At 46.6% G+C, this 16150-nt stretch overlaps 1 protein-coding gene across 1 annotated transcript in view; it reads left to right on the top strand.

The window, feature by feature from the left end:
- The first annotated feature begins 269 nt into the window (after positions 1-269).
- CLCN4 (chloride voltage-gated channel 4) overlaps positions 270-16150 on the top strand; it is a 31361-nt gene continuing 15480 nt past the window's right edge. Inside the window, exons 1-5 of the mRNA XM_068163153.1 lie at positions 270-352; positions 8373-8524; positions 8915-9014; positions 12195-12382; positions 15859-15981. Coding sequence (XP_068019254.1) covers positions 8381-8524; positions 8915-9014; positions 12195-12382; positions 15859-15981 — 555 coding nt within the window. The 5' untranslated portion in view covers positions 270-352; positions 8373-8380. The remainder of the gene's footprint in view (positions 353-8372; positions 8525-8914; positions 9015-12194; positions 12383-15858; positions 15982-16150) is intronic.

Genomic DNA, 16150 nt, shown 5'->3' with positions numbered 1-16150 from the left:
TGTGCTTTTTCCTTGTGAATAACCTGATCGTCGTTGTGGCTGCAAAAGAAATAATCCACAGAGCCTTTTAAAGATACGTGGTTCAGGTTAAAAAGGGGAATAAAGGTTCTAATGGTGACGGAACAGACAGGGCAGAGTAAAGAGGCTTGCAGTTTAATCCTGCGGGATTACAGACGGGTCCGTCTCCCTCTGGCCCCGTCTCCTATCAGATCAGATATCCTATAGACGGAGGATGCAGTCACATGATTGTTACCGCTTCCTCCCCATGACATCACTGCTTTTGCAGCCATACCACCCAAGGAAGGATGCTATTAAAATCTTTGGGACTGGGCTAAATGATGTTGCACCGCAGGTAAGCAACATAATTGTTTGTAAAAATTGATTCGCCGGTTGCTTTCGTGCTGCTGTCCTGGAGCTGCAGCTCTGCCGGGCGGAGTTTCTGCTGGGCAAGGGCTTGGATGCCTGCAGGCAGCGGCTTTGCAGGTGCAGAGGCTGCCCGCTGGCTCTGCGCTCTTCTCCCGGCTGTCATCGCCAGTAGAACGGCTGCCAGATGGAGCTTTAAAGCTGAAGAAGGCCCTTTGTCCCTGTGTTTTGTCATGGCTCCTTCGGGTGTGTGCTGCATGATGCGAGCAGCCAGCAGCAGCAGCTCTGCGGGGCAGCAGCAGCGGTCTTTTGCTGGCATTCCCTGCTTTATTTGCCTGTCTTTCTTGTTTTGTTTGGTTTTGTTTTCCTTCCCGCCCCCTCAGGAAGTTGCTGTTGTACAGAGAGATGTGTCTAAGGGCCTAAAGGAATGAGCATTAACTTGTTTAGGGGGTTACTCGATGTATTTGGGGAAAGAGGCTTTTCCTTTATGGTGAAGTGCTGCTGACTGTACCTCGGCTGGCAGGTTTCCTGCATGTCTGCTGTGGTGTCAGGTGCATTTTGCTTGTCACCCATATAAGCATGAAAAATTACTTTCCAGAAGGATCATAAGAGATGACAAGCAGATTTTTACTCTCACAAAATGCTGCTCACCAAACAGCTGAGACATCCAGGCTAAAATGTTGTTTGGGTTTTTTGGGGGTTGTGTTTTGGGGCTGTTGGTATTTACATAAGCAAAGTCCAGAGCCTGTTTTCTTTCCCCGGTGTGGTCATGTGTTGGTGCACTCTTTACCAGTACAAAACCTGCCTGGATGTGTTCTTGTGTGATCTGCTCTGGCAGGGGGGTTGGACTAGGTGATCTTTCGAGGTCCCTTCCAGCCCCTAACAGTCTGTGATATTTGTGGAGAAAAAATGGTGCCTCTTCTGTGTGATTTTTTGTTTCTCTCTGTTGCTTTTCAAATGAACATCAGGTTTTCAAAAAGGCTTTCTCAGTGTTTGCAACTCGAATGCAAATGTCAGCGCACGCAGTTTGAATGTAACACAAGCATTAGCAAAGTGCTGAATTAATTTTGGAGCTTATACTTTTCAGAAAAACGAAATTTAACCTTTTTTCATTATTTTTAAAGGAGTCTAATAATTAACTCTGTGCCTCTGCCAGAGAATAGAGAATGACTCAGCTGCAGCTTCACCAGGCAGAGGGTCAGGTGACTTTTCACTTGTAGTCTGCAGGAAGTTTCCTATTCTTGGAAATCTCCTACTTGTTCAAACCAATTTTTCTCACAACTGGAGGAAACTGCACAGCTGGCAGGCCTGGGGTCCCCGTGTGCTCACCCATACACTCCCTGGGCAGCTTTTGGATCTCATGTGCTGAAGCAGCTTTTACATCCTAGTGAAAGATGAATTCTGGTTTCTAGCGACCAGGTACGCAGCGATGTCAGGATCAGGAAACAAAGGGGCTGGGGGAGTATATAGAAAGTTGCTGAAGACCAAAATGGACTTAATTTCTTTGAAACTGACATGGAAAATGAATTTCAGTTTGATTTTTCTCCCACAGAACCTTGAGGTTTTTCCAAGACAGCCTCACAAGTGGTAGAAATGCAAACTTGGCCCTGTATGAGGTGGTGGGGTGTTGCATCTCGATAATACCTGTGGTGGGGTTGTTCTCTTGACTCCCTCTGAAGTCAGGGCTGGGTCAGCTCTCTCCAGCGCTGGGAGTCAGTTGAGCTGTGCTCTTGCTCACCGAGCACATGGAGGCTTGGCTCTGTGCCCACAGGAAGTGCACAGCAGAGCTGCCACAGGTGGGATTTGCCCCACTTCCCTGCCCCCAGTCATGTTTGAATGCCCTGTGGAAATACACACAGGGTGGTAGTTCTCCTGGCCTCCTGATCTGAGTCAGACTTCTTTTGTGCAGCAAAAGACAAGGCATCAGCCTAAATGTATCCTAGGACAAGTTGGAAATCAGGGACTTAAGTCTTGTTATAGTTACTTAGTATAAAAGGTTGGCTCTGGAGTTGGAAGGGCTCTTTGCCTGTCAGTCTTGTGGTGCCATGCCTGGCTCCAACACATAGCTGTATGGATACTCAGCACCTGCAGGCACTGAGATTTGCCTTGTAAAGGTAGTACTTTTTCAAAGGTAGTGGCTGGTGGCTTTTAAACAAGGACTGGAGAAGGGGAAGAGGATGGTGTTGGAGAGAAGCATTTACTCTGGGGTAAACAGGCTCTTGAAATGCCATAACCTCTGTAGTCTGGGGTCTGCTTTACTGTGAAGCCAGGTGTTTGTTCAGCAGCAAGGGAAAGTGAACATGATTGTCACTGTAGCCCAGCCCTTGTGCAGGGCAAACAGAGAGGCTCCCACCTTCACCTCACCCACAGATCAGGGACACTGCATGTGTATTGTGGCATCTGAGCCTCGCTCAGGTCTGACCAGCTCTTCGCTCAGCGTGGTTCATGACTCTCAAACAGCAGCACAGTGCTCATAGGTACCAGTCCTTCGCCACTTTGCTTTTGCTGTTGAGCTACAGCTTGCAGGGTGTCCAAGGTGTGTATGTGTGTGTTGATTTTTCCATTTAGGGATATGAGATCAGGCTGTAGAGTGGAGTCTGATTTGCTTGTGCGTACATACAGGCACACCAGGAACTGGGTTTTCTTGGCTTTCTCCATCACTACTCCAGCATAACCAAACAACCACACATCATCTTTAATACCAAAAAGGAGAAACTCTGGCAGGGTTACAGTAGGTTGCTGTTCCTAAAAGACTTGTATAGTATTGCTCTCATCCCAAGGAAAAGCTTGCTTCATCTTGCTGGTGGGGGAGCTTCCTCTTGGTGATGTGAACTACCTCGCCTCTAACTGCGCAGCCCATCAGCATCATACGCAGCAGTAAACCCAGTGCCCCGTGAAGAGGAAAACATTGCCCTCCATCTGTGTGAATATGACTCACTACCTACGCTCACGTCATGAAAATGACATGCTAGAACAGATTAATGGCTTTTCTACTGCAGGTTTATCAGCTTGATGGCAAGCTGAAAGCTTCAAAGTTTTCAGTGAGAGGTGTATTTAATATCATTGAGCATCCCCTTTAAGGAGTCAGCTTCTTAGGAATAACTATTTGCCAGGTTGTTTCCCTTCTGGCAGAGCAACTCTGTTCTCTCTGGATGCATTTCCCTCTTTTTTTTGGCAGTCTAAGAATTGCTTTTCACCCCCTTTCTCTTCTCCTCCCTTGTTTCTGAGTGAGGAGACAAAGAGCCGCCCTGACACCTACACCAACAACTAAACTTATTAAGAAAGTCAGTGGAAAGAGAGAAGTGGGTTCAGCATTTGCCTTCTATGGAGCCGATTCTGAGTTATGTGAGTGTGAAAATTCCACTCACAGCTCATGAGAGAAGAGCTGGGATACTTTTTTCCCCTTTCCTTTCTGACATAACGCAGCAGCTGAATTAATTTTGCACAGGCTTTCCAAGACAACTCAATCAGAGAACCAGACATGGTATTTGGTGGGATTTGTCCCCTGAAGGGGTGGGGAGCAGGGGAGGTTCACCCCTGGGAGGAAAAGGAGCACGATGAGCCAGGGGCCTCCCAGGAGAAAAGGAGGAGGGCCTTTGCTGAAAAGTCAGGAAGCCCTGATGGTTGGTTATCAGTGCCTGGGGTCTGCTGGTGTGCTCCATGTGCGCCCATGCCTCCTGCTACCTGCAGCCCCAGCCAGCCCTGTTGTCTCCCTGATGAGATACCCTGCTCACCCCATGAGCCTGTGTTTTGTTTAAGACGGGGCAGTTGGAGACTGTGGGCGAGAGGACCCTTTTGTGCCTCAGCTTTCCACCGTTTATCCCAAATGTTCCCTCCCACTTTCCCCTTCCCTCTCAGGCCCTCTCCCCTGTGATCTGGTGCCCTGTGTTTTTTGAGCTCTGCTTTGGCTTCATAATTTTTTCCATGGAGGTTAGTCAGGGTAAAGCTGCACATCAAAGATGCGACCCTGTTTAGCTTGCCAAGATGTACAAACCAGGAAACTCCTTAATGTGTGTGTGGTGGGGCCATAGAGTGAAATGCTGCCTGTATTTTCCAGGAATGTTTCTGATACTGCAGCCTGCCTGTGCTTGTGTGACAGGAGGCTGAGAGCCTGCAGTGCCATCCACTCGTATATAGATGCTGCCCATGGTCTCTTGCCAGGTGGTACTGAAGGCCTGCCATGTAACTGTGCTCATCTCTAGGAACTTTCTCCCTTAGCCTTATCCTCTGGCAGCTCTTTCTAAATACTTTCCCAGCTCACTCTGTGGGCAGCACTGACCTCCCAATTGCCTGGATTCAAGGCCTTCAGTGGAGAGTGCTCTGCATCCATCTCTCTGACTCGGTCTAAGTCCCTTGTGATGAGAGGTGGATGCATGCTGACAGAGCACCCAGCTCTCAAGACAAAGTGCCTTTGCTCAGCAGAGCACACTGAGCAGTTAATGGCCATGAGGCTGGGGCACTGTGCTTGGCTGTTGTGAGAATACAGTACTAGGAATGGTCAATACAAGTTTTAAGGGAGTAGACAGTGACAAAGCAGCACACAGAGGTCTTGTCATGACCACCACCCATTAAAGTAATAAGATTGCATTGTCATTATCCAGTATTATGGAACATAAATGCCAGAAGTTTCACACCCCCCCCCCCCCCCCACTCCTTGGTATGTGCAGTACCTTCTGTCATGCAGTGCTGTCCAGGCACAGCATATGGCCGAGCACTGAATCGGTGGCATGCTCGACTCTGATGGAGTCATGATTGAAGTGGAACCACCTAAAAGTATTGTGCCTGCAGTAGGATCTTCCCTGCTTTGTCACTGTATGTGTATTGGTGCTGAAGCAGAGAAAAGCCCTGAGGTGCACTGTGCTCTGCTTTTGTGTGCTGGCTAACTCACACCACTTTTGGAAGAGATGGAACAGATGGTGCTTGCTTTGGATGCCCTGGAATAATCTCTCCAAACAAATGTGAATTGAGGAAGTTACAAATGGCCTTTAGGCTTCTGTTTTTCCTTCCCAGACACTTGCCAGGTTCACTTCTTCCTTATGCTACAGCAGGAGATTCACTGCAGAGAGGTGTGCTTTGCTGCATGCAGTTATGTTTCACGTGGCACTGTCTTCAAGGAGCGCAGCATACACATGAAAGTGTGTAGGTGAACGTTCATCTGCTACAAACATTTGAAGTGCTGAAGTAATTCAGTAACTGTGATCTGTTGACAGTAACTTGAAACTTGTTGGAATTGCATTAAAAAGCAAACTGCCTGCCTTGGTGCAATGTGTCCAATTAAAACAGAAAACAGGATGAGGAGAATGTAGCAGGGAGCTAGCATGTCTAGCAGCAACAGGCCAGGGCCAAGACTTTTCCTTTGATGACTGTTCAGCTAGTTGTTTCCCATCAGTATCCTTCTCTGCTTCTTTGAGCCATGGGATGTTTTGGTCTGTGCTTGCCATGTCAAATACTTTTCAGAGCTGATCAGTCTGTCAATATAATATCTAGAATGTCAGTTCACCAGCAGAGCCTTGGCCTTTGTAATTGCACATGCTGTAACAGTGCTGTAAAGCTAAGAGGTTGTCAGCATTTCCACTGTAAATGTAATTTATCGATCTTCTATAAAACTTAGCTCCAAGCTGCAGCATATCCTGCAGCTGGTCCCAATCAATCAGTTCGCTCACTGTGAGGGAGGCCTGCATAAAAACCAGGGCCTTTAAGAGGATAATTCTACTACCTTTTGGTTCTTTGAGAAATAGCAGAATGTGAGTAAATGCAACAGCAGAGACCTGCAAGCCATGCCGTACTTGCTGTGCTGTTTGGCTTCTCCCAGCCCATCAGGCCCCTCACTGTGCTCACACTCTGGCTTTTGCAGGTTGTTTGCACTAATCTCTTCTTTGCTTTCTTTACAGAGGAGATTTCAGTGGTTACTCACTTAAAATTTCCCTTGCTTCCTAAAGCAAGCATCACAGGCTGATATATGGCCTTGCTCTTTTGACCCTTACCTCAAGCTGTTCTTGTGCTCTGCCTCCGATGGGCAATGTCTCTTTCTTCCTGGCTTCAGAGTGTCGTGCACCAAGCATGGGTGACTTGGTGATCAGGGACTGAACATCAGGTTGGCCCAGTTCACAGTTTCTGGAAGACACCTCTTTTTAACAATTCATGTTTGGATTAAGTTAATTTGATCCTAATCTATGTCTATTGAATTAAAATGTCTATAACTGAGTTCAGGCTGATAATCATCCAGCTAGCTGCAACTTCTAGTTCTGTGTGTGCTACCTAGAGTTTGCTACCTAGAGTTCAAAGTTTATTTAATTCCTTAGTCTTCCATGGCCCTGTGGTCTCCAGCACATTCTTCTCTCCCTGGATGTGTTGTGCAGCACGTATTTTTGGGGTAGATTCAGGATGAGATTGTAATTATCCTGCATACTTGTGGTCTGGCCTGGTATTATCCATCCAAACACTGTCGTGTGCTGGGCACTGACAACGCACTTGTAAAGCTATTTTGTGTGACATAACTAGCATGTTGTGCAGCTTGCTTATAGCATTGAGACTGACTTGCCAAAGTTTTCAGCAGGAGTTCCCAGAAGTTTGTTTATGTAGGGGGTAGACTGCATCATGCAGGCAAGCAGTCCCAAGTGCTTGCTCTTTACAGGTCCTTCTGTGCTGTATGGGAAGTACAGACTGAAGTAGATGATCTGCAAAGTATCACAGTGTGGCTAAGCAATGGCATGGTCTAATCCTTGCACCTCCTTTCACCTTCCCATCCCAGTCTTTGGAATGCTTTTCGAGACACTGAAGTCAAGGTCCATTTGTGACTTCAGCTTCATGGTGTCAGCCACAGCATCCCACCTTCAGACTCTCATTTTCTGTAGCAAATGTGGGAGTGTGCTTCCATCTGTTTGGCAAAGAACTGCTGTTCTCAAAACCACTGCTCCTGACTGCTGCTCGTTAAATCGCCTCAGTCCTGCCGCAGCTTGTTCCTGCTCAGCAATACCATGAGGGGCACTTGCTCTGCATTCGGTTTCCTTCCCCAGGCTGTTGCTCACTTGCCTGATTCGCTTTCAAACATTCCACAGTGCTTGGAGATTACCTGAAAGGGCTTCTATAGCATTATAATGGTGAGCTGCTTGTTGCCTGGTCAGAACATGCTTTTCTCAGCCGCTTGGCCTGTGTCATCCGAAGCAGTCCCACTCGGTGGAGCAGAGAGCAGACGCTGACAGAACAGTATTCATGCTTGTTACATTGCCAAAGTCTCCACCAGCGGGAAAACTTGAAGGGAGACGACTGGAGTAAACCAGATGAAAATGGAGACAAGGGGAGTGGTGAAAAGGCAGTGGTGAAAAGGGAGCTGAGCAGAGCAGCAGGGTATAGAGGCAGTGCCAGTTACAGACTGAGAAATTCCCTCACAGACTCAAAGATCCAAGTTCTTTACTTGTGAGATCTTTGTTTGCATACCTGATGGAGGGAAGTGGGTAGCAGTCATGAGTACCTCGCTAGCCACATCAGTGACCTGCAGAAGTGATCTTGTCCATCAAGGAGCTGCAGGCTCTGCAGTCAGTCTGTAAAACTCCTGATGTTTTCAGCTGTCCCTATCTTTTTTTCTTAAGTGTTTTCTTGTCTTTATTTTTTTTGTATCCTTTTGCTAGAGTTTGTTGCTGTTGTTTGGGTTCTCTTGTTTGTTTGCTAGGCTTACCAGTTCAGATTACAAACCCTAGGCACTCTTTGGCAGACCACGTTTGCCAGACACCTCTTTTAGGCTGGATGGGATTGGTCACTCTTTGGAGCAATGCTCTGTTAAGTGATGTAGAAGTGTGCTGTGCTTCTTAGGCTGTGCTGAGCTGTCACATTAGTCTTCAGCCAAACTTTTTCTGGTGGCAGTGTGTAGCTTCCAGTGAGTACCGCCAGGACTGCTGCCTCATGCTCTCCCGACTGCGTGGTGTGTGGAGGCGTTGTGGAAAACTTGGTTCTGAAATTGCTGGCAAAGCTGCATCCATGTATTGACATGCTTGGCTTTGCTCTGTGTGCAGATCCTAACATGGTCAATGCAGGAGACATGAATGGTTCTGGCAACCTGATGGATTTTCTGGATGAGCCTTTCCCCGATGTTGGAACTTACGAAGATTTCCACACAATCGACTGGCTGCGGGAGAAGTCGCGCGACACCGACCGCCACAGAAAGGTAAAGGTGTCTGGGGCAGCTCACTCCCTGGATCACAGCTGTCCTGGTGGTGACAAAACCAAACAGCTCTCCAAAGTTATTCCTTCCTGCCTTATTGTATGACTTGAGGAGGACTCCCCAAAAGATGGATGTAGGGGGTTGTCGGTTTTGGGTTTTCTTGAGCTTGTAAAGATGGAAGAGCTTCTGGCAACTTACTCTGCAGAGCATCTCCAAAAGGTTTTTGGGACTGGGTGGGGAGCAGGGAAATTGTGTGTGCCTTCTGGGAGGTTAAATATTTTGTATCTAAAAAATTATGCACCAAAAAGATTTGTGCCAGCCTGGGTCAGCAGTGTGCCTGTGGTTATATGGCATGTGTTTCTGTGTGGTAAATAAAGATATGTTTGATTTCAGATTACAAGCAAGAGTAAGGAATCCATATGGGAATTCATCAAGAGTTTGCTGGATGCCTGGTCAGGATGGGTTGTAATGCTTCTTATAGGACTGCTGGCAGGTATGTGTATGTTAGTGTCACAATCACACCTGAAACCATCTCAGCCAAGTTTCCTTCAATGCCATCTGCTTCTCCTTTTGCTTCATTGTTTCCCCACTGATGTTTCAAGCTAAAGAGACTGCTGTGCTTCCATGCAGTTAGGAACACTCACAAGGATACCCACTTGCAAAGTCTCCTGCTGAGGGCTGACCTAGGAAAAATGTTGTTCAGCAGCAGAGGGATTTCTCTCTTGCTTCTGGGAACACACATCTGAGCACTTTACACTCGGTGGGCTACTTTGGCTCTCTGAATCCTTGAGTCACAGAAAGAAGTCTTATTGGTGGGATTATTTTTCCCCCCCATGTCTTCACTGACTTTAATTGTGCAAGTAGATTATGATGACGCAGTGAAAATATTCTTGTGGACACCTGAGGGGGAGCTTCGTAAATTGCTCCATCCCCACTGGGTTATCTTCTTTCTACATGCATGAAGGGAAATATAAATCCAGACTCAGCTTGGGGGCTGCTCCCAGGCCAGACAGACATTACATATTTCATAGCCTTCACAAACTCAGATGGCAAATTCATTAGCTTCTTGAGTTGCTCCTCTCTTCTGCTCAGTGTAGCACATCTTCCAGCTTGGAAAGCTGTGCTGCTTTTACCACATTGCAGCAGCTGCCACTTTTTATGCTTTTTCAGTGATGTCAGGGTGCTCTTGTATCCCACTGCTCAGGAAAAGCATCATGTACATTTTCACAACTTCCAGGTGGCTTTGATGGAAGAAGGAGTTGGGAAGACAGTCTGATACACTGTGTGCTGCCAGGGCTGCTGAGCCCCGCCTGAAGGCCAGGGTTGGCTTCATCTGGGATGGAGAATTCTGTTTGTAAATGAAGTTAGAGCAAGCTTTTGAGGGCTCTAGTGACCTTCCACAAGCTGGTCAGGAATCTCCTCACTCATACAGAGAATGTGTTACACACTCACACAATCCTGTTTCAGTAAAAATATTCCAGAAGGTTTGTCTCAGTTCCAGTGTGCAATGAAAGGTTATGCTGAAATCCTCAAGGCTGTTGAGAGCCAGAGCTGCTGACCTCTGAGAAGCTCTAATGCTGGTATGGCTGGTGTGGGGATGGAGGTCCAGGGTAAGCTGCAGATCAGTTCTTCCTTGTGGTTTTGCTGCTTCATGTCTGTGAGAGGCCCTGCGTGCATCTTCTCACTGAGAACTGAGAGATTTCCCAGGCCATCTCTTGAAAAATGCTTGCTTTGTAATTCTGGTTCTCCTGTGAAATGAACCCAGAGTCTTGACAAAAGTTATTAGGGAGGGCATAATAGTACATCAGATACATGCCAGACTATGCTTCCTTCCTCAGTTAGTGTTTTGTAGGTCATTCCTTCATCCCTCTGGTGCTGAGCTCCTTCCAGAGAGCAGGTGATGAGATTTTGCTGGATGTGAGAGCTGAATGAGGAGCAAATTTGTAACATTTGTATCACTGCCATTAGGGCATTGCGAAGGAGGTGTGTTGGCCATCACAGCCAAAGGAAAAGCAGAGAGGTATATAAAGATATAAACAAACAAATCAATATTTAATCACCACCCCACCCCCACCACCCCCACTTCCCTTTCAACAAAAATGAAAAGCAGAAAATGACTTCCAGGTCCAATCAAGCAGCTCCTGAGCTCACCTGTTTGCCCCGGCTGCTAGGGGAAACGCAAGCAGCCCCCAGCCCTGCTTTGTGCAATTGCATTCTCTGCAGCAGCCACCAAGCTGAAAGATTTGGAAGCATAAACCAAACCAATTTTATATTGCACTTTGCCCCAGTGTTTTAGTCCTGCTGAAATGCACCATTAAATTCTGTTCAAACCCATTACTCTTTCCCTGAAATCATATTGCTGATTACTTATGAAAACAATGCTGACTTCTACTTTCCATTGTGCCTGAGAGGGTTTGGAAAGCTTCACAGGACTCTTCTATCAGCTGGTGGTTTGCTTTCCAGAAACCTGGGACGTTGGGGCCCAATGCAGGTCTGCCTTTCTGTGACCTGGCTGCTGCCAGCCTCCCCGTTCCTGCTGCTGTTGCCTTTGTGAGGACACATCTGCTGTGGGGTGCTGGGGCAGGGCACTATTGCTACTGAGGTATTTTTAGCAGGATTTTTGTACTGTGGGTTCTTTTTTTGGTGTCTGGCCACAGCGAGTTTATTGTGACCTTCCAGTATCGTAAGGGGGCCTATGAGAAAGCTGGGGAGGGACTTTTTAGGCTGTCAGGTCATGATAGGACTGGGGGGAATGGAGAAAAAAATAGAAATGGTAGATTGAGATTGGATGTGAGGAAGAAGTTGTTCCCCAGGAGGGTGGTTGGAGACTGGCACAGGTTGCCCAGGGAGGTGGTGGAAGCCTCACCCCTGGAGGTTTTTAAGGCCAGGCTGGATGTGGCTCTGAGCAACCTTCTGTAGTGTGAGATGTCCCTGCCCATGGCAGGGGGGTCGGAACTGGATGATCCTTAAGGTTCCAACCCTAACAATTCTGAGTCTACTTGTGTTTGTGCCTGGCGGCCACCAGGTGTCACTGTAGCTCTGTGTAACTAATTGCCAGGGACAAACCGGTCCGGATGACTTTGGTACGGAGAGGATTGGCAAGATAATTTCATTCTGCATGTTTGGATTGCTAATGAATGGAGAGAACTCGATTCTGTTAAGCTCACAAGTCAGAATTTGTCATCTCTATAGTTTCTGTACGGGTACTATCCTTCAGAAAGCTTGTGGCTTTGGGACCAGTGAGGCTATAGGAAAACACACATCTCTTCGTCTTCCCCTACCCTGACAGGGTGATTTGAGACTGGTAGCTTAGTATGTGTACAGAAACCCTGCATGGAGTCTTCCCTATCTCAGTCTAGTAGTGCACCTGCCTGGGACAGACAGCAGGATCAAACCCTACATTGTTTATGCTATGTCTATTTGGCAATCAGTCAGTGTGAGAAAGTATTTGAAAGACAAGCTTATGAGAGAAGGCAGCAAGCTAGTGTGGCTGTCTGCTTGCAAACTTATTATTGCATTGCATTCTTTGGTATATTCATGCTTACACTGCAGCTGCTGCCCCAAATCATGGTGCTTTGGGGTTTTTTCCTGATACTATAATTAGATATGTGTTTTCCTTGCAACTTGATATGTTCTAATGCCGCTGTTTCTTTCTCTGCATTTCTTCCCTCAGGCACATTAGCTGGAGTGATAGATTTAGCTGTGGATTGGATGACAGACCTGAAAGAGGGTGTCTGCCTGTCAGCCTTCTGGTACAGCCACGAGCAGTGCTGCTGGACATCTAATGAAACTACATTTGATGACAGGGACAAATGTCCCCAGTGGCAGAAATGGTCAGAACTTCTTGTAAGCCAGTCGGAGGTATGGACGACCTGATTAAGCTGGGATCACAGCAGGCCAGGGAATGACCTTTTTCATACTTGCTGATGTTCCCTCCAGAGAGTTTCTCTGAAAGGGAAAAATAACCAAGTAAGCATGCTGCAAAGGAACTCAAAAGAATATTCCATAAGCAATATCTGCCTGACCTGGGGGAGGTCTCAGGGCTTTAGTGCTGACTGTGATGGAGACTGGAAAACCAGGAGTTCTGCCCTTCTCTTTTTTTATACCCTGTGTGAATCAAAAAGTGTCTCAGAACACCTGGAGTCACAGGGGGCCTGGGCTGCTATCCATTTTTAAACTTCAATCAAAATCAGCTAGGTGGCTACCCTGAACATTGGCATTTTTCCTGCATCCAAATTTGGCTTCTCCCACCCTAGTGCACTGTCACAGTGGACAGGAAGGTTCTTCCTGGTGGTTTTGCTGATTTATGTCTGTGATTAACCCTGTGTGCATTTTCTCAGTGAGAACTGTGGTGCTTCCCAGGGCATCTCTTGAAAAATGCTTTTTTATTCTAGTTCTGCCATAAAATGAGGCCAGAGCCTTGATAAAACATAACAGTCCCTCAGGTACATACCAGGCTATGTTTCCTTCCCTACTCACTGTTTTGTAGGACAATTATGTCCTTCATCCCCCAGGTCCTGAGCTGCTTCCAAAGAGCAGATGGAGAGTTTTTTTGATGTGAGAGAGCTTCAAAACCTGAAATTTACTGGAGGGATGGATGTGTTAAAGAATATCACATGCCACTCACTTCAGCTAGATGTCTAGCCAGTATCTGGTGACCTGGGGTTTCCCAATTTTGAAGATCTAGCTAAGTCCCAACTCCTGAAGCTGAGGACCCCATTTCTGGTGCCTTATGCTTATCCAAGGCAGAGGAAAGGACCTGGTGTCTTCCGTGGCTTGTGACATTGGATCCAGCAATAGACTGGATTCCCGTCCCAGGGTTTCTGGATCTCCTGCAACGAAGCTGGGACCTTCAGGAGTGGCAGCTCCTCTCTGCCTGGAATGCACTTTCCAGTTTTGCAAGCTTGAATCTCCTGTCTGGAGGACGTTGAGGAGACACATTGCTGTAATGTCCACAGGAGGGAGTCTGCAGGCTGTGAGATCCCCAGTCGAGACAGAGCAGAGCTTTTGGCCTCTAAATTAAACAAGCTCTGGATGGCATCCTGAGGGATTCTGAGTTTGTTTTCAGTGTCTTCCATTTATTCTTAAACTGGACTAACACCAGATCTGAAGTACTGCTTGGTCTTGCAAACTAAGATACAAGAGTTTGCTTCATTACTATTTTTGGCAGGATGAGCCCGTCTCTTCTGCTTGTGGAAAAGGCCTCTGCAGGATCATCTCTGTGGATGAGCTTTTCAGTTGCTGATTCCATTGTGCAGGCTTAATGCTTTTGCTGATTCGGGGGCTTAATAATTGTGTGTAATGAGTGAGAAGTGAAGCCATTTGCTGTGCTGAGTTGCTACTGCTTCACTTACCAGAGGTATTCTTATTACCAATCATTAGAAGCTGCTGCAATTGGACCTGCAGAATGCCAGATATCTGGAAAATGTAACAGTGGAAGTTGTCCTGAGGGATAGGAGTGAACTGGCCATATAGACTCTCGTGGCATCCTGCCACAGTGCTGTAGGTGTATGTGTGGCTGCATTAACAAGCTGACATGGATTTCATATGACTTCTGAGATGTGAAAGAAGAAAAAGGAAAAAGAAGCAAAGTTAATTTGACTCCAGTGAATTTGGAAGCAAAACTACAGCTTTCACTCAAGACTGTAGGGCCAAATTTTTGTGTTGGTGTTGGTCTTCTTTGGAGTTGTTCCAGGTTCACACTGACAGGAGAATTTCGCCCTGGGGCAGCATATCCAGAGTTTTCTCTAGAGGGAGAGTAAATATTGCCATAGCTGTTTGTAATTAAGAGCACTGGGAGAAGACATTCATGAGACTGTCTTCAGCTGTAGCAACAAAGATCCATGGTTACTACAGGCAGCTGTCAATCACTGTAAGTGTGGGATTCATGAATGCTTAGTCTAAGGGCACTGGGAGATGGCATCATATTGCTCTGTTGTTGTCATGGCCAAAGCCAGCTGCTAACTTCAGCAAGCACAAGAGGATCATAACAAATTGCCCTTTTCTCAGATATATATAAAGCTAAGGGCAGTGGTTCCCTTGCTGTCTTTTCAATTGGACAGAGACCTGGAAGATGAAGCTAGCAAGCATCTGTGGTGTTAAAGGTTGATTCCTTGCAGGCTTGCAAACAGGGAGACTTCTCGGCTCTGGGTTTTTATGACTGGAAACCACGCTTGGCGAGCTCTGTTAGCTGAAGATACAATACAACTGGTTAATGCCTGCTTTCCTGTTTGATTTATCATAATGTTGATATCCAGGCTGCTGTCCTGCAGAGCAAAGGCAGGGGCCCTGATGTTCTTGAGCAGCTGGGGTTGCATCCGGTAGGAAGAGTTCACTTAGAGGTGAAGGAGTCATACCAGCTTGTGCACTGAGGTTCATCTTGGGTTTAGTTCTGTAGTGTCATGTTGGGAGGGGGTATTTGTCAAAGTTTTAAACTCCATTTGGTGCCTCTGACTATATTCCCTTCTGTCTCTGCAGGTGAGGTTTCTGAAATGAATCTAAAAAAGTTATGCTTGTGAGGAGGGCCTGGTATTCTAAGGCAGATTTGAAGAGTTTTGAGCTGACCATTGAAGACAGGGTGGCAGGCTTGAAGGCCACTCCTTGCTATGCTTTCACTATGGCGCTGGGCAGCCAGTTGTTGCTGATACCATTAGCATTTCCAATCTATCAGGAAAGCAAAGCTATTCCGTTTGAAGAAATGTTTTACTATTGACTGTAGAGCTTTTAAAATGTCAGGGGGAAAGACTGAGATGTGTCTGCGTGGGATCTGCCACGCTGGTGTGTTTTCAAATGACTTTTCAGCCCTATCATCAATAGTGTCATGTAGAAGAGAAGGGTTTCTTTATGGATTTATCCTTCCCATTTGTGACCTGAACTGGCTGGATGTCATTTGAAAAGATGAGCATCTGTGTGGAGACCTTTGACTACCAGCTCTCATGAAGAGATGTATCCCCTGTCACCTGCCATGCAATGAGCAGAGCAGGTTCCTTCATTAGGTGCTTTTTTATCACCAATCACTTTTGCCCTTATGGCAGAATTGTTTGATGTTTTGGAACTTTTTGTGCTGGGCTTAATTTTTCAGCCCTTGGAAGATGCTTTGCTTAAGGTGCTTGGGACCCTTGCAAACAGATTTTATGGACCAGGCTAGATATATGATAGTATGCTGCTTATTTCCATGGTTAATGAATTGTTGGTGTGTATGAAGTTAGTGGTCCCTCCTGGGAAAGCTAGCAAGTAAATGAAAAGGTCATGTTCCCTGCCATCACGATCCCCCCTAGAACTGTGAGAGCTGCCAACCTGCATTTGTCTAACAATGTTTGTTACTGTTATTTTTCTAGGGTGCAAGTGCTTACATTCTAAACTATTTTCTATACATTATGTGGGCTCTGTGTTTTGCTTTCCTGGCAGTCTCCCTGGTCAGAGTGTTTGCTCCCTATGCATGTGGCTCTGGAATCCCAGAGGTGAGTTTCTCTTTGTGTGTGAATATCCAAATAAATCAAACATTTTGCCACCTTTTCCCGTTGGAGAACTGTACAATGAGATAGCGTAGGAACAAGATGATTGTCTTCCCATTTCACCTACCTCAATGCCTGTGTCCAACATCTGTTGTGGTGCCCATCTACATTGTTT

This window comes from Melanerpes formicivorus, unplaced genomic scaffold, assembly GCF_026170545.1.
Source record: "Melanerpes formicivorus ecotype bairdi unplaced genomic scaffold, bMelFor1.0.p_v2 SCAF_70, whole genome shotgun sequence".
Classification (NCBI taxonomy): domain Eukaryota; kingdom Metazoa; phylum Chordata; class Aves; order Piciformes; family Picidae; genus Melanerpes; species Melanerpes formicivorus.
The sequence above is the reverse complement of the archived record's forward strand: the minus strand, read 5'-3'. Positions and strand labels throughout refer to the sequence as shown.